Source organism: Aedes albopictus, chromosome 3 (assembly GCF_035046485.1).
Source record: "Aedes albopictus strain Foshan chromosome 3, AalbF5, whole genome shotgun sequence".
Lineage (NCBI taxonomy): Eukaryota > Metazoa > Arthropoda > Insecta > Diptera > Culicidae > Aedes > Aedes albopictus.
In genome coordinates this window covers 34,365,758-34,387,109 of record NC_085138.1, presented here as the reverse complement: position 1 = coordinate 34,387,109, position 21,352 = coordinate 34,365,758, and the positions used below count along the sequence as shown (strand labels likewise).

Genomic DNA, 21,352 nt, shown 5'->3' with positions numbered 1-21,352 from the left:
TCTTTGGAGATACTACAGAAAGGCACTGTCCATAAACTGCGTAGTCTCATTTTTGTCCATCTCAAAGCCAGTAAAAAAAAAGAAATTATTAGGGAATCTCTGACGATATCGATTTTGAGATTCTTCGAAATGTCTCTTTTGAGTTCTTGGGATATTGAACATTCCTGAACCATCCAAGTCTACATTTGCGTTTGATGTTTTCAAATGACATTAAACACGAGATATGATTCCCCTATTGACCCCATAGGTCATCGGAGACATCTTTAGAACATGTGTTGCCTTTGTAATACTGTTTATATTTTATGAATCTCTCGATGGATTGTCCGAATCCGTCCTTACAAAATATGATTACTCGAAACAATCACCACTGACGATTTTGAAATATTTTTATCGCTTTGAATTGCACCAATATTTGAAAATCTATTAAATGTTTGTTATGTCAACGTACTGCAGACAATTTGGACAATCTGCTTGAAGTCATGTCTTGGCTTCAGAGAACCGTAGATTAACTGCAATGAGAGTTATTTGCACGCGGAATACAGCGATTAGCTCCAGAAATCAATAACACACCGGATAGGAGTAAGTTTTTCGAACAGATTCCTGAGTACCCGGGATGACCTAGCTGAAGTCAGGCCTTGAGTTCGTGGAACTGTTGATGTATGTGGAACCTCTGTGCACTTTCCTCGAACAGGAGTTCGTAAATGACCTCGACTCGAAAATTCCTGAGTACCCGAGATTGCCTGGTTGAAGTCACGCCTTGAGTTCAATGAGCTGTTGAACTGTAACCACATGTTTTACATATATGGAACCTCTGTGCACTACATAAGTGAACACATATTCTATCAGAAACAAATGCCCTCCTAGATGCATTCATTAACGGTTCTAATTTTGGAATTATTGCCGAAAGGACATTCTTTCAGAAATTCCTTCAATGGAGTTCTTCCGAAGTTTTCTCCAGGTATTTTATTAAAATGTAATTCTATACGTGTCGTTTAGAAATTTATCCAGGAATTGCTGTTTGATTTTTTTCAGGAATTTGTCCTAAATGATTTCTCTGGGAATTCCTTTAAGATTTTTTAGGAGAATTTTCAAGGAATTTCTCCAGAAACACTCAATTCCTGCAGGAATCTTTTCACAAATTCTGGTCAAAAGATCTCGCGGAAATTCATCTAGACATTTCTGCCGGATTTGTTTCAAAGATTTAGAGATTTTTGTAAAAATTCCAGTAGAGTCTTTTGCAGAACTTCCATCAGGGTTTGCTCCAGGGATTATGTCCAAGATTTATCTGAAATTTCTTCAAAGATTCTTGAAAAAATAAACACGGGTTCCTCCAGGTATTGCGAACCGTACTGTACTTGAAATTCTCCCAGGAGTGCCTTCAGAAATTCCTCTTGGTATTTTTCTTTGGAATTTCTACTGGACCTCCTTTTTTCAAATTTCTCGAGAAATTCTTCTAGGAAATTCTCAAGAGATTTCTTCAAAAGTTTCTCCACCAAAGATTCCTACAAATTTTTTTGATGAGGAATTTCTCCTGATGCTTTCTATTTGTATTCCTCAACAAATGTCCTTAAGAGTCTTCAAATAATTTCTCCAAGAGAATCTTCGGAACTTCCTCCATGGATGCTTTAAAAAACCTCTAGTAGAATTTCTTCTGAAATTCTTGCTAGAATTTCTCCAGGTTTTCCTGGATATACTAGAGATACCTTCAAGGATTCCTTCAGAAATCGATCCAGGAATTCTTCAAAGATCCTTCTAGAAGTTCCTCTAGAGGGTTTTCCTGAGATTTATTCAGAATCTTTTTCAAGGATTCTTCTGGAAATTCCTACGGGGATTTTCCAGCAAATTCTCCACAGATCCTTTCTGGAGTTTCATCGGAAATTTCTCTAGAAATTTCGCATAACCGTTTCTCCAGTAATCTCTCCAGAAAATTGATAAGAAATTATATTTTTCGAGGGTTTCCCATGAACTAATGCAGGAATTCCTTCAGGGACTTTTGCAGGAGCTCCATAGAATATCCAGGAATTTGTTTCGGATTCGTTCAGGTATTCCTCTATGTACTCTTCAAGAAAATTCTCCAGGATTTCTCATTAGGGATTGCTTTAGAAATTGTTCATGGGATTCCTTCAAGGATTCTTACAGTATTATTTTCTTGGAATTGAGAGAATCCCTTTCAGGATTCTGAGAGAATCCCTCTCAGGATTCTGAGAGAATCCCTCTCAGGATTCTGAGAGAATCCCTCTCAGGATTCTGAGAGAATCCCTCTCAGGATTCTGAGAGAAACCCTCTCAGGATTCTGAGAGAATCCGTCTCAGGATTCCGAGGGAATCCCTCTCAGGATTCGGATTATCTCTAGAAATTTCATAAGACATTCTTCTAGGAAATGTTTGCGGTGTTCATTCAAAAATGCTCGAGAAGTGCCTCCAGGGATAGCTTCATGCATTTTTCAAGGATTATTTCAGGAATTTCTTCGGAGATTCTTCGAGCACTCCTCAACGAGTTCCTTCAGGAATCTTTTCAGAAATTCCTCTAGGTATGAATTATTCCTTTACATATTGCAATCCTTTAGGAAATCTCTGAATAACTTCTTTTAAGAATCCCTCCAGAGAGATCTCAAGGAGTTCTTCCTGGTATTCTTCCAGGGATTCCTACAGAACACCTTTGAGGAATTATTTCAGCAATTTCATAAGGGATTTCTTTCAACATTCTTTCGGGGAGTCGTTCAGAAATTGCTCCAGGGATTTTATCTAGGAATCCCTCCATAAATTCTTAGAGGAATTTCTGTAGAGGCATATCCAGGATTACTTCCATAATTTCTTCCAGAAAATCATCCGGGGATTCCTTCAAAAGTTTCTTCAAGGATGGTATAAGGAGATGTTGGTTATCAAACTTGGAATGTTAGTGGTCCTGTGAGAAGAGAACATGGCATCACAGGAATGGCAGTTCAGACGGATTGTGCAGATTCATTCCGACTCAGACAATATCGTTCGAGTAGTCATCGTCAGGGCAGCGAAAGATGAAGTGAAAAGGGCATACGGAGTGACTGCCTCTCTACCATGTATGCAAATCGACCAATGCGTACATTCTTCTGTCCAGTATTGAATTCAAGGAACTACTTTCATGATTCCTTCAGGCATTCCTGATGGGATTTCACTAGAAATTTCTCTAGTAATACCTCCTAGGATATAAATTTTCTGGAGGAAACACCGAAATAACTTCTGAAAGATTTGGCTTGAATAATTTCAGCAAGAATATTTGAAGGAATCCCAGTAGAAAACCTTAGAAGAATCCGTAGAAGAATTCCGGGATTACAGTAAAAATTTCTGGAGGAGTCCTAGGAGGAACTGTTGGTAGAACCACAGCAAGAATTGCTTGAGGAATCCAGCTGGAATTCCTGGAGGAAGGCCAAGAGGAGTTCCTGATGGAGTTCCATGAGAAACTACTGGAGGAATCTCTGGATATCTCTGAAGAAATTGCAGGAGGATTCACCGGAGGAACTTCTGGAAGAATATCAGAACTATTGCCATGAATAATCCCAACAAGAATTTCTGAACGAATCCCACAAAAAAATCTAATTAAACTTCTAGAAGAACTCCTGAAGGTATTACGGTAAGAATTTCTGAAGGAGTCCTTGGAGGAATTGCTGATAAAATCACAGTAGCAATTGTTTAAAGGATCCCAACTGGGATTCCTAGATACAATCTCTGAAGATGTTCCTGGAGGAATCACCGGAGGAATTTCTGACATAATCCCAGGAAGATTGTCTTCAATGACGAAACCAAAAATTCTTGGAGAAATTTTTGAAGGAATCCCTAGAATTCAGAGTGGTATCATATAAGTAATTTCTAGAGAAATCCTAGTAGGAATTGCTGAAGGAATCTCTACAGGAATGATTAAAGGAACCCCATCGGGAGTGGCGGGGAATCCTAAATTTTTCAATAGAAATTCCTGCAGAGCTACCTTACCTAGCAGGAATTTTTACAGGTTTCTTCAGAAAATCCTCTAGGGAATCGTTCAGAAATTTATTCAGGCATTCCTTCAAGAATTCATCGCGTTATTTTATTTTATTTTTAAAGCAATTCTTCAGAAATTCATCCTTAGAATCTGGGATTCAATCAAGAACTGCTATAAAATATCCTGCAGCGGTTTCTTCTGAAACTTCTTCAGGGATTCATTCAGGAATCCTTACAGATATTCTTCCAAGAATTAAACCAGGCATCTCTTTTGAAATTCTTCCAAGCATGCTTCCAAGAATACCTCCACGGAATTCCTATAGATTATTGCAGGATTTTTTAGAAACTGTTACAGGAATTCCATAGATTCTTCAGGAATTTCTTACAGATTTCATTCCTCTATGTAATCTTCAAGAACATTTTCCAGGGATCTCTAGGCATTCCTTCAGAAATTCTTCCACGAATTCCTCCAGTATTATTTTCTTAGAATTTTCCCACGAATTCGTCTAGAAATTTCACAACAGATTCGTCTAGGAAATGCTTCTGGTACTCCCCCTGGTACTGATTCCGGGATTCTCAAGATATTATTTCAGGTATTCTTTCGGGGAGTTCTGTAGAACTTGCCTTAGGGAAGATTCAAATATTACGTCCATCATTTTTTGGGATTTCTAGAACCCCCCTCCCCCCCTCTGTCACGCTATTTTCCTATACCTATACCTAGTTTTTAGAAAATTCTCAAGGAATTACTTCATACTCCAGATGTTCCACCAGGAATTCCTATATATTTTTTTTTTCAATTATTCCTTCAAAAAGACCTCCACGTACCATCTCACCCTCTGCCACACAGGTATTTCCCAAAACCATTACGACATCCCTCTGCATGAACGTGTGCGTGCAGCCGCAAAGGACTCAACGGTCTGCCGTGAGTAAGTGATTGCAATAATCAATTTCTTCCCCTTCCCCACATTGATCTGAAGCAAGCGCCACTCTAGCCTAAAATTAGAATATAACTAACACTCACGCTCTGCAGATGCCTTTTAGTCCCAAGCAGTTATCTCATTGGTCCCTTGTGTGAGTGTAGCTAGTTGCTAGAGCTTCCTTCAATAGGTTTTTGCAATTTCTTGGAATTACTAAAGAAAGGCTTCTGCGAATCAAAATCTTTTTCCAATAACCTTCATTCGGAAGCAGCCATCGGTAGGCGTCGGTATTGCCTTTTGGAAACTATAAGATCACCAGTTTTGACACATTGAAGATGGTTTCAATCTCAAGCTCCATCTGTGGGTTCTCTGTGCATAAGTATAACTGTTCTGAGTAATGATCTTCAAATCATTGCTATTTGGAATGATGTTGAACAAAACTGAACTCTCCCAATCATCTCCCATTATTCATAAATTTATACAGCCTCAACGAATCTCCGACTCACCTAAATCATTGCTTCCAACGTTGTGCACAATCACGGCCACGTACCCGGCGTTCTGTGCATTTCGAACCTTTACCTCGAACGAGCAATTGTACCTAAAATTGCAAATCGTCGCCACCGTTAGTCCACAATAAATCAAATCTTGGGCGTAACGAAACGAAACGTACGTCCCGGGCGCTCTTATTTGGACTAGTACAGTACTTACCTCGCTATGATGACAGCGAATCGCGTCGGCACACCGACCGTCCCCATCGAGGTGACATTCTCCGGTGGGCCCACCAGTTCCGAGCAGCCATCGTAGGGAGAGGCCCGGACGGCACGCACCTTGATGCCACTCTCGGGAATGTCGCCACCGAAGGTGGCCGGGAAGTCTCGGAACTCCTCCAGGAGCTGTAAGTTGGGTTGGTAAGAAATTGATATTGTTGTTACAACATGTACGTTAGGAAGTTTTACTTTGAAATAGGGTATTGTACCATTTGGGCAGGTGTACCTATTTTGGGCACTTGCCGCTATAACTAAGTCAATTTCGAACCGATTGATTTGATTTTCTGTACAGAGTTAGCTAACTCTATACAAAATTTCAAATCAATCGGTTTGCAATTGACTTAGTTATAGCGGCAAGTGCCCAAAATAGGTACACCTGCCCAAATGGTACAAGACCCTAACTATTTTTAGATTATAAATTCCTTATAAATTGAGTTTATTATTATTTTTTTTTTCTTTATAGTGTAAAGTGTCATTAATAAATTTCCGGAAGCACTTTCTGGGTTTCCTCCTAGAGTTTTCTCAGAATTTCTTCTGTGATACTTTTGAGAATTTATTCTGAAATTGTCTCAAGTAGTTCCCCACGAGTTCATATTTTTTCCGCAAATTTCTTCATAATAACCCAAAGCATTTCTTCAGAATCTACACAGAACTTCTTCCAGGAAAGTCCTTCAGGAATTCCACGAGAATTCCACTAGGAGTTTTTAGGAAATTCCCATAGGAGCCCCCGGGAATAACTCCATTACTTCCGCAGGAATACTTTCAAGAATAAAATGGGATATTTCTAGAAATTCCTCAAGAATTCTTCCAGCATTTTTGGCCAAAACCCCTTTAGGATTTTCCAGAGGATTCCTCTATGGTAATTCCTTTATAAAGGATCCCAAAATTCTCCCTAGGATTTCCACGCAATTCGTTTTAGGAGTTCAAGATTTCCCCAAAAAGTCCTCTAGTAATAATTCCCGGAAATTCATCCAGCAGTTCCCTAAAAATATTTGCACAAGTTTCTCACAAAAAAATCCTTTAGAGTTTCCCGGGAAGTCCTCCAGTAGTTTCCTGAGATTTTCTCACGGGATGTCCTGAGAATTCCTCCAGGAGTTCCCCAGCAATTTCTCCAGGACTCCCCGGTAATTCCTTCAAGAATTCTTCGGGAATACCTACAGGAGTTCCCTGGGATTTTTTCCAGGAGTTTTCCGGAAATTCCTCCAGGAGTTCTCTGGGCATTCCTCCAGGTGTTTTCCGAGAATCACTTCATGAGTTCACCAGGAATTCCTCCATAAATTCTCCGAGAATACCTCCACGAGTTCCCCAGGAATGTCCGAAAAAGTTTGCCTAGGAATTCCACTAGGAGTTCCCCAGGAATTCCTCCTGGAGTTCCCCTTGAATTCCTCCTGGAGTTCCCAGGAAGTTCTTCCAGGAGTTCCTCCAGGAATTCCTCCAAGTGCTCCCCGGGAATTCCTGTAACAGTTCCCCAGGAATTTCTCCAGCAGTTCCCCAGAAATTCATCGAAAAATTCTCCGAGAATACCTCCAGGAGTTCCCAGGGAATTCCCCTGAGAGTTCTCCGAGAATTCCTCCAGGAGTTTCCCGAGTATTGTTCCAGGAGTTCCTCGGGAATTCCTCCAAGAACCCTTCGGAAATTCCTCCAGGAGTTTCTCGGCAATTTCTCCAGAAATTCTTCGGGAATTCCTCCAGGAGTTTCTCGGAGATTCCTTAGAAATTAGTCCAAGAGTTCTCCTGGGAGATTTTTTAGGAACTCCTGGAGATATTCCCGAGGAGCTTCAGAATGAATTCATGTAGAACTTCTGCAGGATTTCCCAAGTAACTCGTGGAGAACTTCCCAAGCATTTTCAAGAAGAAGTCCAGGGGAACTCCTGATGGAACGGCCGAGGAACTCCTGGAGGTATTCGAGGAACTCATTGGGAAATTTCCAGAGAACTTCCTAGGGAAATTTTAAAGAGGAATTCCTAAGGAAATTGGAAACAATTTCCTAGGAACTCCTGGAAAAGTTGCCAGGGATCTCCTGGGAACGGTGCCGAGGAACTCTTGGAGAGATTCCCAAGGAAGTTTGGAGATCTTTCCGGGGAATTTCAGAATAATTCCTAAAGGTTTTCCCGTGAATATCTTGGAGGAATTCCCGAGGAACTTCTTGAAGTATTCTCGGGGAACTTCTGGAGTAATTTCAAAGGAACACGTTGAAGAATTCAAATGGAACTCTTTGAGGAACTCTTGGCGGAACTCCTGAGAAACTTCTTGATAAATCCCCGGGAAACTCCGGCAAAATTACCCATGGAAATCCTGAATGAATTTCCTGTGAAGTCCCACAAAAAAAAAACTACCGGGATCTCCTAGGAAAATTGCCGAGCAGCTCCTGAAGGAATTCGCGAGATTATGGAGGAATTTCGTGGAAGAATTTCCGATGAGCTTCTGGTAAAACTGCTGGAAAAATGCTCGAAGAACTTCTGAAGAAATTCCCAAGGTACTTCTGCAGAAATTCGCGGGGAACTCCTGCAGAAATTTCCTGGGAACTCGTGGAGGAGTTTTCGATGAAGTTCTGGAGGAATTCCCTAGGAACTTCTGAAAAAAAAAGCCAAAAAACTCCCGAAAAAAAAACCAATGGAGCTTCTGGAGGAATTTCCGAGGAACCTCTGGAGGAGCTTCTTAAAAAAACACCTGGAAGACCTCAATAAAAAGGTCCTGGATAAATACCCAAGGAACTTCTGCAGAAATTCCCGGGCAACTCCTGGGAACATTGCCTGAGAACTTCTAGGCAGTTTCCCAGGGAACTCCTGGAAAAAATGCAGTGGAACCCCTGAAACAAATACCGAGGAACTTCTGTAGGAAATCCCGAGGAACTCCTGGAGCAATTCCAGTGGACCTTCTGGGGGTACTCCCGAGGAACTCCTGTAGGAATTCCTGTGAAACTCTTTGACGAATTCTAGGTATATTGAAATTTAGCGCAAGAAAAACCACGTTCATTGTTTTTAGTACAAAGCGCAATGCATTTCGTTGCCGTCCTGTTGCTGTTCCCATGGCGTTTTCCTCTAGACTAGAGCGATACGGGTAAACATTTCCGGAACAGTAGAACAAAACAGAAGGCCGCAAAACTTATAAACGTCTTCGGTGCGAAAAGAAAAACTGGAACTTCTGGAATAATTCCATTATAAATTTCATAAAAAAAAAACTCTTGAAGGAATTTCTTTTGTAACTTCTGGGGGATTTTTATAAGGAATATCAGAGAGAATTTAAGAACAAAATTCCGGAAAAAAATCTAGAAAAAAAAAATCTGCAAACATTGCAGAAAGAATTCCTGGATGAATCCCAGAATAAAATACTGGAAAATTTTCAGAAGGAACTCATGAGAGTTCCTGTTGGAACTCCGGAAGAAGTCCTTGAAAGAATCGAGAAAGAGTATCTTGGAGGAGTTCCAAACGGTAGTTCTGGGTAAATCCCAGAAAGAATTCTTGAGGAAAACCGACAAGGAACTCCTAGAAAAATCACAGCATGTAGGAAAGCAATCCAGCAATGAATCCCAAAAAAGAACTCTTGGAAAAATCCCATAAAAACTATCTGAATGAATCTCAAAGGGAACTCCTGAAAGAATTCTAGAAAGACACCGTCATCATTATTTACGATCGAATCCACTATTGAACGTAAAATGTTTGCATTCCCATTTCACGCCAGCAAATCAAATAGAAAACGGATTTAAAAGAATCAGAAACGTTCAAAACGTTCGTAAGCAAATAATTCCCGAAGGATGTCCTGCGTGAATCACAACAAGATTTCCGAAATTCCGGGTGAAACTCTGGAAAGAATTTCTGGAGGAATCTCGGAAGGGATCTCAGAGGGAAATTTTAATGGAATCGCAGAAGTATATCCTGGAAGAACACCTGGTTGATCTCAGAAAACCGGGCTGAACTCCTGAAGGAATCGTAGAATCCCAGAAAAAGCTCCACCCACGAGGAATCACAAAAGAAACTCTTGGAATAGTATCCGAAAGAGCTCTTGTAAGAATCTCAGAAGGAACTCCAGGAGAAATTCACAAAAAGGAGAATGCTATAAGAAACTTATGGAGAAATCCCAGAGAGAAGTTCTTTAGAAATCCCAGGTTTCCTTCAGAATTTTCATCTGAGATTCCTTGAAGAGCTTCGATTCCTTAAAGAGCTTACGATTCAATTTCGGAATTCTATCTAAGATTCTTCCTGGAGTTGCTTCACTGGATAGCTCCAGGAGCACCTTCTTAGATCCATCCTGGAGCTCATAATTGTTTACGTGATTCCTCCAGCAGTTTTTCATGAGATTTCTTATGGTGTTTACTTAGGGATTTATAGAAAAAAAAACTTTCGGAATTCCACCAAGAAATTCTTGCAGGATTCATCCATGAGTTTCATCTGGGGTTCCTTCAGGAACTAATTCCGGGATTCCTCCATGAGTTTGTTTTGGGATTTCTCAAGGAATTCGTACTGATCTTTTCATCTAAGAAATCCTTCCGAGATTCTTTTAAAAGATCGTATTAGGTTCATCAAAAAGCATTTCCAAGGATCCCTCTTGGTGTAGCTTATGTCATTTCTGCAGACTCGTCTAGAATTCCTCCGGAAGTACGTTCTGCAATTTCTCCAGGAATAGCTCATGAAAATCCTCCAGGAGTTTTTCTACGGAATTATTCTATGAAATTCTTATCTAATTACAGCAGGGCTGAAAAAAATGATCCAAAATTTGTACCAACAGTTTCGAATTCCTTCTGGGTATCCTTCAATAGTCGTGCCAATAGTTCCACCAGGAAATTCCTTTTTATAATCCCAGAAAGAAACTTCTGAAACTTCTGGTGACCACTTTCACCGATTTTCTAGAATAACATGATTCAAAGTTGGCCAACATTATCTGTGCACCACAACAACCCTCTCATTTCAACTGCTTTAACATATACTGCACGCATTGTTCTCGAAATTGTCCAGTCCATACCCCCAAACTCCGCGAAGTTTTGCTTAGGCCGTTCGCAATGCTGTTCTATTTCCTCCAGGAGTTTCGCGAGAATTCCGGTCCAGGAGCATCTCGGAAGAAGTTTGTCGGAAATTCCTCCAGGAGTTCCTCGGGAAACCGTTCTCCGCGAATTCTTGTAGGAATTCCTCCACGAGTTCCTGGCAATATCTAGGAGTTTCCGTGAAATTCCTCCAGGTGGAATTTATTCAGCAGTTCCTTGATAATTTCTCCAAGAGTTTCGCGTGAATTCTTTTAGAAGTTTTTCGAGAATTCCTTCAGGATTTATTCTGGAATTTCTCCTGAAGTGCTCTCAGAAATTCTTAAGGAACTACCAGAAAGTTTCTTGAAGAGATCCTCGAAACTCTGGACTCTCTCGCAATTCCTCTAAGAAATTCTCGGGAATTCCTAAAGGATTTTCTAAGGAATTCGTCAAGGAATTCCTCGGGAATTCCTCTAGCAGCTCCTCGAGAATTCATCCAGGAGTTCCTCGAGATTTACAACAGAAGTTCCTCCAACAGTTCTATGGAAATTTCTCTGTGAGTCCCCCGGAAATTTCTCCAGGAGTTCCCCGGGAATTGCAATAGAAAAATTTCTCCAAGAGTTTCTCTAAAATCTCTTCAAAAGATCCACAGAAATTTCTCCAGAAGTTCCTTGAGAATATTTGCAGGATTTCCTCGAGCATTTCTCCAGGAGTTCCCCGGGAATTGCAATAGAAAAATTTCTCCAAGAGTTTCTCTAAAATTTCTTCAAAAGATCCACAGAAATTTCTCCAGAAGTTCCTTGAGAATATTTGCAGGAGTTCCTCGAGAATTTCTCCAGGTATTTCTCGAAAATTCTTTCAGGAGTTCCTCGGGAAGCCGTTCTCGGCGAATTCTTCCAGAAGTTGCTCAGACATTTCTCCAGGAGTTCCCAGAAATTGCTACAGATTGTTTTCAGAAATTACTTCTGGAATTCCTTGGGAATTTTCCAGGAAATCCTCCGGAATTATTCCAGGAGTTTTTCGGCAATGCGTCCAGGAACGGAAAGAGGAAGAAGGAACTTCTTGAGGAATATCAGAGGAACTGCCGGAGTAGTTCCCGAGGAACAACCGGGGAAAATCATAAGGAACTCCCGCAAGAATTTTCGAGAAACAACCGGGGAAAATCCAAAGGAACTCCCGGAGGAATTCTCTAATAACACCTGATGGAATTCCCAACGAAATCCTGGAGGAATTCTTGAGAAAATGCCGGAAGAATTCTCTAGAAATTGTCGGAGAAATTCCTCAAGAACTGCCCGAAGAATTCTCGTGGATTTCCCGGAGGAATTCCTGACGAACTCCCGAAGAAATTCCCGAGGAACAACCGGGGAAAATCATACCGAACTACCGGTGGAATTTCCGAGGCACTCCCGGAAGAATTCCCAAAGAACTTCAGGAGGAAATCCTGGAGGAAGTACCGGAAGAATATCCGAGAAATTCTCCAAGAACTGCCTGAAGACTTCTCGAGGATTTCCCGGAAGAATTTCTGATGAACTCCCGGAGGTATACCCGAAGAAATTCCGGAGGAATTCCCAGGAAACTCAACGACAATTTCTCGAGAAACTGCCACAGAAATTCCCAAGGAATTCTCGAGAAACTCCCCGGGAATTTGCTGAAGGAATTTTCCTAGGAACTCCCAGAAGAAACCTCAAGGAACTACCAGAGGAAATCTCGAGAAAGTCTCGGAGAAATTCCCGAGGAACTCCCACAGAAACTGCCAGAGGATTCCAGAGAAACTCTCGGAAGAATTCCCGAGGAGATCGCGAGGAACTTCTGAAGGAATTCTCAAAAAATAACCCCAGAGGACTTTCCGAGAAAATCCTGCAGAAACTCGCGAGGAACTGCCGGATAAATTCCCGAGGAACTCCCGGAGGTATTTCTGAGGACAACCTGAAGGAATTCCCGATGAACTCCTAGAGGAATTCCCGACGAAGTCCCGGAGGAATTCCCGAAGAACGCCTGGAGGAGTTCCCGAGGAACTCCCGGAGGAATTCCTGAGAAGCTCTCGGAAAAATTCCCGAGTAAATTCTGAAGAAATTCCCAAAGAATTCCAGGAGAAAATCCTGGATGGATTCCAGAGGAACTCCCACAGGAATTCCCAAGAAACTCCTGGAGGCATTCCCGAGAAACTCCCGGGAGAATTTCCGAAGGACTCCTGGAGGGACACCCAAGCAACTCCTGGGGGAAGTTCCGCAGAACCCTCGGAGAATAAAAAGGAACTTTTGGAGAAATTCCCGGATAATAGTTCCCAAGGAACTGATGGAAGAAATATCAAGGAACTGCCGGAGCAATTCTCCAGGACCGCCCGAAGGAATTTCCGAGGAAATCTTGAAGAAATTCACAAGGAACCGCCGGAGGAATTCCTGGAGGGACTCCCAAAGAGGAATGCCCGGAGGATATGAAGCAACTTTTGGAGGAATTCCCGCATAATAATTCCCGGAGAATTTCGAGGAACTTTCGGATCACTTACCTTGGACGGCCCGGTGCAATTTTTGAGGAAATCCTGAAGGAATTCCCAAGGAACTGATGGATGAAATCCTGACCCTGAGGAACTCCCGGAGGAATTTCCGAGGAACTCCTGGAGGGACTCCCAAGGAACTCCTGGGGGAAGTTCCGCAAAACTCCCGAAAGAATTCCCGGAGGACATGAAGGAATTTTTGGAAAAATTCCCGGAGGAATATCGAGCATCTTCCGGATGAAATCCCGAGTACCGCCCGAAAGAATTTTTGAGGAAATCCTGAAGAAATTTCCGAGAAAAACCTGAGGAATTCCCAAGGAACTGATGGATGAAATCCCGAGGAACTGCCGGAAGAATTCCCACGGAACTCCTAGATGAAATTATCGAGAAACTCCCGGAAGAATTCCTGCGGAATCCAGGAGAAATTCTCATGGAACTCTAGGATGAATTTTTGAGGAAATCCTGGAGAATTTCCCGAGAACTTCCTGTAAGTATTCCCGAAAACCTCCCGAAGAATTCAAGGAGGAACTCCTGTAGGGATTTCCAGGGAACTCCAGGAGGAAGTTCCACAGAAATTTCCGAGCAACTCCGGAGAGACTCTCAAATTCCCCGAAATTCCAAGACGTATTCGAGAAAAACTATCGGAGGAATTCCCGAGGAACTCCCGGAGAAACTTTCGGGAGGATTCCCAAGGAAATACTGGAGGAATTCCCGAGGAAATTCTGGAAGAATTCCTGAAGAGCTCTCAGAGGAATTTCCGAGAAATTCCTGGAGGAATTCCCGGAGGAATTTCCAATGAACTGTAGGAGTTCTCAGGACTGAAAGTAAGTAAGTGTAGGAGTTCCGAAGAAACTCCTGGAAGGTTTGCAAAAGGAACTCCTAAAGGTGGAGCCTCGTGGCCGTGCAGTTAGCGTCACCAAGCATATAAACGTACCATGCCATGGGGTGAGGGTTTGATTCCCGCTCCGCGTGATGAAACTTTTCGCATTAAATGTTTTTTCTTCGAATCCACTAGTGCTAGTAATGTGTGTCGTGTCCGTTGTCTAGTGTTAGTTTTGTTCAGTCTGTCTTTGGCTGAAAACAGTGTCCGTATCTATAAAAAAAATATGAGAAAATTCCCGAGCAACTACAGGAGGAACTCTGAATTCCTGGGAGAATTCCCGAGGAACTTCCGTTGAAATTCTTGAGAAACTTCTGAAGAAATTCCCAGGGAATTCCTGAAGGAATTTCTGGAGAAATTCTGGAGGACTTCACGGTAAACTCTTGGAGAGATTATCAGGGAACAACTGGATTAATTCCCGAGGAACTCTTGGAGAAATATCCGGACAACTCCTGGAGGAATTCCCGAAATGCTCCTGAAATAATTTCCGAGTAACTCCTGCTGCAATACCCAAGGAACTTCTGGAAAAAACATGGAGAAACTACTGAAAATCTTTCCATGAATCTTCTGCGGGAAGTCCCTAGGTAGTTCTAAAAGAATTTCCTGAATACTCCTGAAGGTATTTTCATGGAACATCTGGAAAAAAATCTGAGGAGCTACTGGGGGGAATTTCCGAGGAAATCCTGAAGAAAAGAAAAACAACAATCATAGTTGGATCTTGGAGCAATCCAAGAACGAACTCTTGGAAGATTCCAAAAAGGGTTTCCAGAGGTACCATAGAACCCAGAACAATCTTAGTAAGTACTTTTGCAGGAATCTCAAAACCCCAGAAGAAACTGCAACTTTCTGGGAACTTGAAAGAAATTTGGAACAAATATTCTGCTCTAATGTATGGAGGGATTTCAAAAGAATCCTGTGTTTTCCTGTGAACTGTTGGAAGAATGGGTGATGTTGCTTGTGAAATCTTCATGAGAAATCATTGGAGAATACTTTGGGACGACTGCGTATTGGGATTCCAGAAAAACTCAACATTGCGAGTACGGCCTATGTAACAGAAATATAACTTATTAAATGTAGAAATTTTATATAAATCTGATGAACTTGTGGCAAAGCTGCAGATTTCAAAATCATGTTGGCACCTGGTACTGCAAAAGTTAATGGAATCCCTTCTCCAAACGAATGGTTCAGATATTCAATACTTTCGATTTAGAATTAAGTAACATTACTTCACTAATGTGTTTGTTTAAGATTCACCCTGATACATTTGTTTCAATTAACATGATTGATTAGTATTAGTAATCGATTCAAATCAAGCTGCGGTCGTGCGCCTGCAAATACCGACAACAAGTGCATTAACACACGCAGCAGCGTAGCGGGAGATTAACAGATCGCTGTGAGATTTGGATTCGACTGAGAGTTAGTTCAAGGCTACCCACATCCACCACATGGAACGAACCTGATCTTGCTGATAGACGAGAATATCCCCCTTGGCACTTTTCGTCAGCAGGAAGACTGAGAACAGTAGGACTAGATGGTAGTTGGTCAGCAGGCTTCTGACCAAGAAGGCGCTCACTATCGACAGGGCCATCGTCGTTTCGTTTCGGCGGTCGCACGTTGCACTCCCAAGAGTCTTCTTACACAGGGCGTAGCACTTTTGCTAGGTTTCTTCTGAGCTGCATCGATTCATATTTCACTTGTTTCTTGCTTTCGATAAACTTTCGTATCTTCACCTCAACTAATGAACAGATCGTTCGAATGTAATAACACTTTCGCTCTTTTCCGACACACACTAGTATGCTCTTCGACACGCACAAACAGCTGATACGAGCGGGCTGGCGGCGACTGTAAGCTCGATTGCACGATTAACAACGGCTGGGATGATGTGGTGACGTACACCCACCGTTGTTGTTCGGTGGAATGATGAATGGATGGTAGAAGCGTAGAAGGTGCTGCAGCTGAGGCACGCTGATGCGTTCTAGCATGATAGTGCACAGACTGTTACTTGTGAGATGCAGTCTCGGGTACTGTTCTAGCTGCGGCTTGCTGCTGGAAAGGAAAAGAGAGATAGAGAATGACAAATGGTTTCAATTAGTGAATGTGAAGTCATTTTTTTCGTGAATTAATTACAATTACAGCTAGATTAGGCGCGACCGAGAGCACAGGCCCTCGTCGTCGTTGGCGATGACTGATCACTAGTGTTCGAATCATACGAATGAGGCGTAACAAACCTCGAGAGGCGATATCAGGGATTTTGAGAATAAGGGGTTAGATACTCTGCAACAAGAATTACACTTATTACACTGAAAAAGCGCGATATTCAGGATATTCAGAACTAAGGTTACACGAGGTCAAATATTTGACCTGAAATAAACTGAAGGCCAAGGATTAACTTGAGATCTTGTCAAGAATCCGTATCAATGACAACGCAAATAATTCATCAAAATCTTCTGCCTTATGAAAAAAGGCAGCAAAGCTTCGCGAGGTTTATTGAAAAATGCCACAAAATCGGACAAAACCGTCATCCGTAACCATCACTGTGGCACAAATGTCCCAAATGGAGGATAACGTGCCTTTGGAGCCGGCCTTCTGAACCATCACTGGAACACGCCACTGATTGGCTTGCAACAAATATGTGTAATCTAAGGGATCCCTGTCCGTCGTGTACCTACCTACTGTTTGCTGAATCAACAGAAACATATGGAAAGGCAACAAAGAACGAACAGAAACACATCAACACAGACATCGAATTCAAAACAATCACTGATAAGGTTTCGCGTCGTCGTCGCTGTGTGGACATGTTGGATTAATCTCCTCAACTGACTGACTGACTGCCTGGACCTGGATGGTAAAGTTCTTTTGCGAGGTCGGTCGGCCGCCGCCGGTGGTGATTACAAATATTGAATATTATTATATGTTCTTTCCGCACTTGGGTGGAGAGATATGATGATGATGAAGTCAGCACACTGTACCGTGACCTGTTGTGATCTATCGATTAACTCGACGACGCCCTACTTGCCGTGGTGAGCACGTTCGTAATTACTTTATCAGCTTGACATGGATAGAATGGCGAACCATATGAACAGCGTTATCAACAATGTGCAAAATTATGATGCGTTACCTTTCCGGAAATATTCGTGTTAGTATTGCATCATCCATCGGAGAGAGCTAGGTGATTGAAGTTTGTTTTTGTGATTACAAAACATTAGAAACAAACTTCAAATTACGAAATTTAATGAAAAGAAGCTTAAATGTTTCATTTAACTACATTAAAAGTTTACAAGCAATACAAATATTACACTGCCTAAGATAAATGGATTTATGGAAGCTTATGAGTATTTTACAATCATCTAAACAAGACCTGGGTTCAGCACTCCACAGTGGTAATATGTAGTTACTTCCCAAGAAACATTTTGATGACCGATTAGTCCTGTAGAGGTTTTGAGAACCGTGATTAAACCAAATTCCTTTTATTTTGGTTTCATGATGGTTGTAAGAACCTCTTCTAGTACTTTTGACTAAAAAATGTTACTTGGGTTAGTACATCCTGAGCGTCTGTTCATCAAATAGTGTCTGTTCTGGGCATTCAATATTCCACTAGGGATTTCTTTGTAAATCCTCCCAGTGATTCCATCGTGAATTTCTGCAGTCGTTTTTACGGGAATTCCTCACGGAAACCCTTCGGAAATTCCTCCAGAGGTTACAACCGAAATTCTTCCAAGGAGGGAATTGTTTCTGAAATTCAGACGGATATTATTCCAGATATTCGGAAATTTCTTCAAAATTCCACCAAGAATTCTTTGAGATTTCATTTTTTAGATATTGCTTCAGAAATGTCCCCAAAGATTCCTTCGAAGATCCATTTTTCCAGGGTTTCTATAGGGAATTCCTCTAATGATATTTTTGGGAATTCTTTTAGCGTTATTTGCTGGGTTATTTCCAAGATATCTTTCGGGAATTCCTCTGGTTTCAATATTTTTTTATTGATTTTTTTTTGCAAATCTTTCCAGGGATTCAATGCCGGCTTTTCGGGCCCGTATGAAGTTGATCATTAATATTAACTTCTTTTCCCGATCAGCCTAGATAGCTGTGTAGTGTCGGTAGCGGTTAGTTCAACTGGCTAAGAATAGCACTACGGACCGCCTGTTCCAGTGGTAGGAATCCACTAATCAGGTGACCCCTAATTCATGGTGTTATGCGGCTTTACGCTTACCGTGCCTAGGAATGAATGGTTAGGGGGGTCTTATAAAAACCTAATCGCAAACGGAGCCTGTGGAGTACCAGGGCACCCTCCACAGTATTTGCCCTTACTGTGCTAACCGGAGCAATAGCGCGGTGGACCTTGTGTTTCTCCGAGACAATCAGCTGCCCTTCTTCAATCTCATACTTGAGGCTGAATAAGGGCGGGATTATGAAGATGTTATTAATTAGTTTAAATTTTCACCTATATGGTTTCGCATTATGCGTTTTACACAGTGTATTCTGTGCATCCTCGCCTTTGGCGCACTCAAATCGATACCGATCTGGCTTTATTGTTGCTGTTCTTTTTTGTGCTGTGATTGTTAAGAGTTTAATCTTGCCTAGTTTGGGTAGTGGCTACGGTTAGGATAGCTCAGATCAATCTTCAGCACAAAAGAACAACAACGATCAATCTTTGTAGACTTATGCAAAATGGTACAGCCCAAGTGGCGTTAGTCCAAGAACCTTACTTTCGTAAGGGGAATTTCTATCTAGGAAACCTTGTGAATCCGGTGTTTGCTACTTTCAGTAAAAATGAAATGGCAAACTCACGTGTCATGCCTCGAGCATGTGTGCTTGTCAACAACGCAATCGTTGCTACACTCATCTCTGAACTAACTACCAGAGATGTATGTGCTGTCACAATCGATGTATCTGTTGAAAACCTCAACAGGAAATACGTTTATTGTTCGGTTTATATACCGCATGATGAACCATCCCCTACGGATGCTTTCAAGCAAGTCATTGCATACTGCACTTCAAAAGGCCTTCCGCTAATTGTTGGTAGTGATGCTAATGCTCACCATATAATCTGGGGCAGCTCAGACATCAATTTGAGAGGCTCCAGTTTGATGGAATACTTAAGTAGTACAGATCTTGGATTACTTAACATAGGCAACCGTCCAACCTTCATAGTATCTGGTAGAGAGGAAGTGTTAGACATAACGCTTTGCTCTAGCAGAATTAGTCATGAGCTGACCAATTGGCATGTGTCAGATGAAGAATCTTTATCTGACCATCGCTACATCTTGTTTGAACATGTGAATGTTACTTCGCAAACTTTGCGTTTCAGGACTCCCCGATCAACCAACTGGGATCTCTTTACCGATTTGGTTGCAGCCAAATTTCATGGATACTCACCATCAATTGACACTCCAAGTGATTTAGATGATGCCGTTGATACTACAACGGCCTTCATCATGGAAGCTTTTGAAGAAGCCTGCCCTCTACGGTCTGTGAAGACCACAAGAGGAACCCCTTGGTGGAACTCCGATCTGGCGAAGCTCAGGAAACAATGTAGAAAGAGTTGGAACAGACGACGTTCGGCTGGATCGGAGGCTTTCAGGTCGGCTCGCAAGGCCTACCAGAAAGCTCTTCGGTCTGCTGAACGATCCGGCTGGAAAAACCTTTGTACAAATGTTTCCAGTCTGAGTGGAGCCAGTCGATTGAACAAAATCCTTGCAAAATCTAAGGATTTTCAAGTGAACGAACTTCGTTTGCCAAATGGTGATTTCACTTCCTCTGATGAGGAAGTTTTGGAATGTTTATTCAGCACACACTTCCCCGGATGTGTGGATATTACATCTTCGGATGAACCTGATGTCTTTTCTTGTAGTTATGATTCTTTAGCTTCGGCTCGGAGTATCATAACTTTAGAATCGATTGAATGGGCACTTAATAGCTTTGCTCCTTTCAAATCTCCTGGGGCAGATGGGATTTATCCTATTTTGCTTCAGAAGGGATTTGATCATTTCAAACATACTTTGAAACAACTACTTGTTTGCAGTTTTGCTACAGGGTATATTCCCAAATCCTGGCGGGATATTACTGTGAAGTTTATTCCGAAAGTGGGTCGCGCGTCGTATGAAGAAGCAAAGAGCTTCAGACCTATCAGTTTGACCTCTTTTCTTCTGAAATGCTTAGAACGCATTGTGGATCATCACATCCGTGATGTTCATCTGGCCAACGTGCCTCTTCATGTGAACCAACATGCCTACCAATCTGGTAAGTCCACTGTGACTCTTTTACACAAAGTTGTTTACGATATCGAGAAGGCATTCGCTCAAAAGCAATCCTGCTTGGGTGTTTTCTTAGATATCGAGGGTGCCTTTGACAACGTGCCTTTCGATGCCATATTGGAAGCCGCACGGGGTCACGGTATATCTCCAATGATTTCCAATTGGATTCACCAAATGCTCAAAAACCGACATCTCTTCTCGACATTGCGTCAATCGGCGATTGGGAAATTGAGTGTTTGTGGATGCCCCCAAGGGGGAGTCTTATCACCACTTTTATGGAATCTCGTAGCAGATACGCTATTGAGGCAACTCAATAATAGCGGTTTTCCTACTTATGGTTTTGCCGACGACTACCTAACATTGTTAGTCGGTATGTGCATCAGCACCCTTTTCGACCTGATGCAAAACGCTCTTCAGGTAGTTGAGGGTTGGTGTCGCCAATATGGCCTTTCGGTAAATCCGAGTAAAACATCTATTGTTCTTTTCACGGAAAAGCGAAACCGTAATGGTGTTCGATCTTTACGTCTCTTTGATTCTGAAATCAATGTGACTGAACAGGTAAAGTACGTTGGAGTCATTCTTGATTCCAAGCTTTCCTGGACACCTCACATTGAGTTCAGAATCAAGAAAGCTTGTATGGCCTTCGGGCAATGCCGGCGAACCTTTGGTACAACTTGGGGTCTAAAACCCAAGTATATCAAACGGATTTACACAACTGTGGTTCGGCCAATATTGGCCTATGGATGTCTTGTGTGATGGCAAAAGGGCGAAGTGAGAACGGTCCAATCAAAATTAGGCCATCTCCAAAGGATGTGCCTAATGGCGATGTCTGGAGCGTTCTCTTCAACGCCTACGGCAGCGCTCGAAGTTCTCTTTGACGTTGCCCCACTACACATTCATCTCAAACAAGAAGCACTTTCTTGCACTTACCGTCTATGGGTACTCGGTTTACTAGAGGAAACTCCTGTGAACCGCAGTTCAACACACACCTCGTTGTTTCCACTTTTGGTGAATTGGGACAAAGTTGTCCTTGCTCCAAGTGATCTTACAATTGCTTGTAATTTTCCATATAGGACATTTTCCACGAAATTCCCTTCCCGGGAAGAGTGGACATCTGGTTATCTGGAGAGAAGT

General features: G+C 42.0%; 1 protein-coding gene across 3 annotated transcripts in view; it reads right to left on the bottom strand.

Moving 5' to 3' along the window:
- Positions 1-21,352, bottom strand: part of LOC109407480 (E3 ubiquitin-protein ligase RNF13) — a 72,953-nt gene that overhangs the window by 20,375 nt on the left and 31,226 nt on the right. The window contains exons 1-4 of one of the 3 annotated variants that reach the window (XM_062856912.1): positions 16,092-16,145; positions 15,421-16,010; positions 5,576-5,760; positions 5,374-5,465 (exon numbers count right to left, since the gene is read on the bottom strand). In XM_062856912.1, coding sequence (XP_062712896.1) covers positions 5,374-5,465; positions 5,576-5,760; positions 15,421-15,552 — 409 coding nt within the window. In that variant the 5' untranslated portion in view covers positions 15,553-16,010; positions 16,092-16,145. Of the gene's footprint in view, positions 1-5,373; positions 5,466-5,575; positions 5,761-15,420; positions 16,011-16,091; positions 16,146-21,352 lie in introns of those variants that run through there. The other 2 variants (XM_019680518.3, XM_062856913.1) reach the window with 2 other exon arrangements.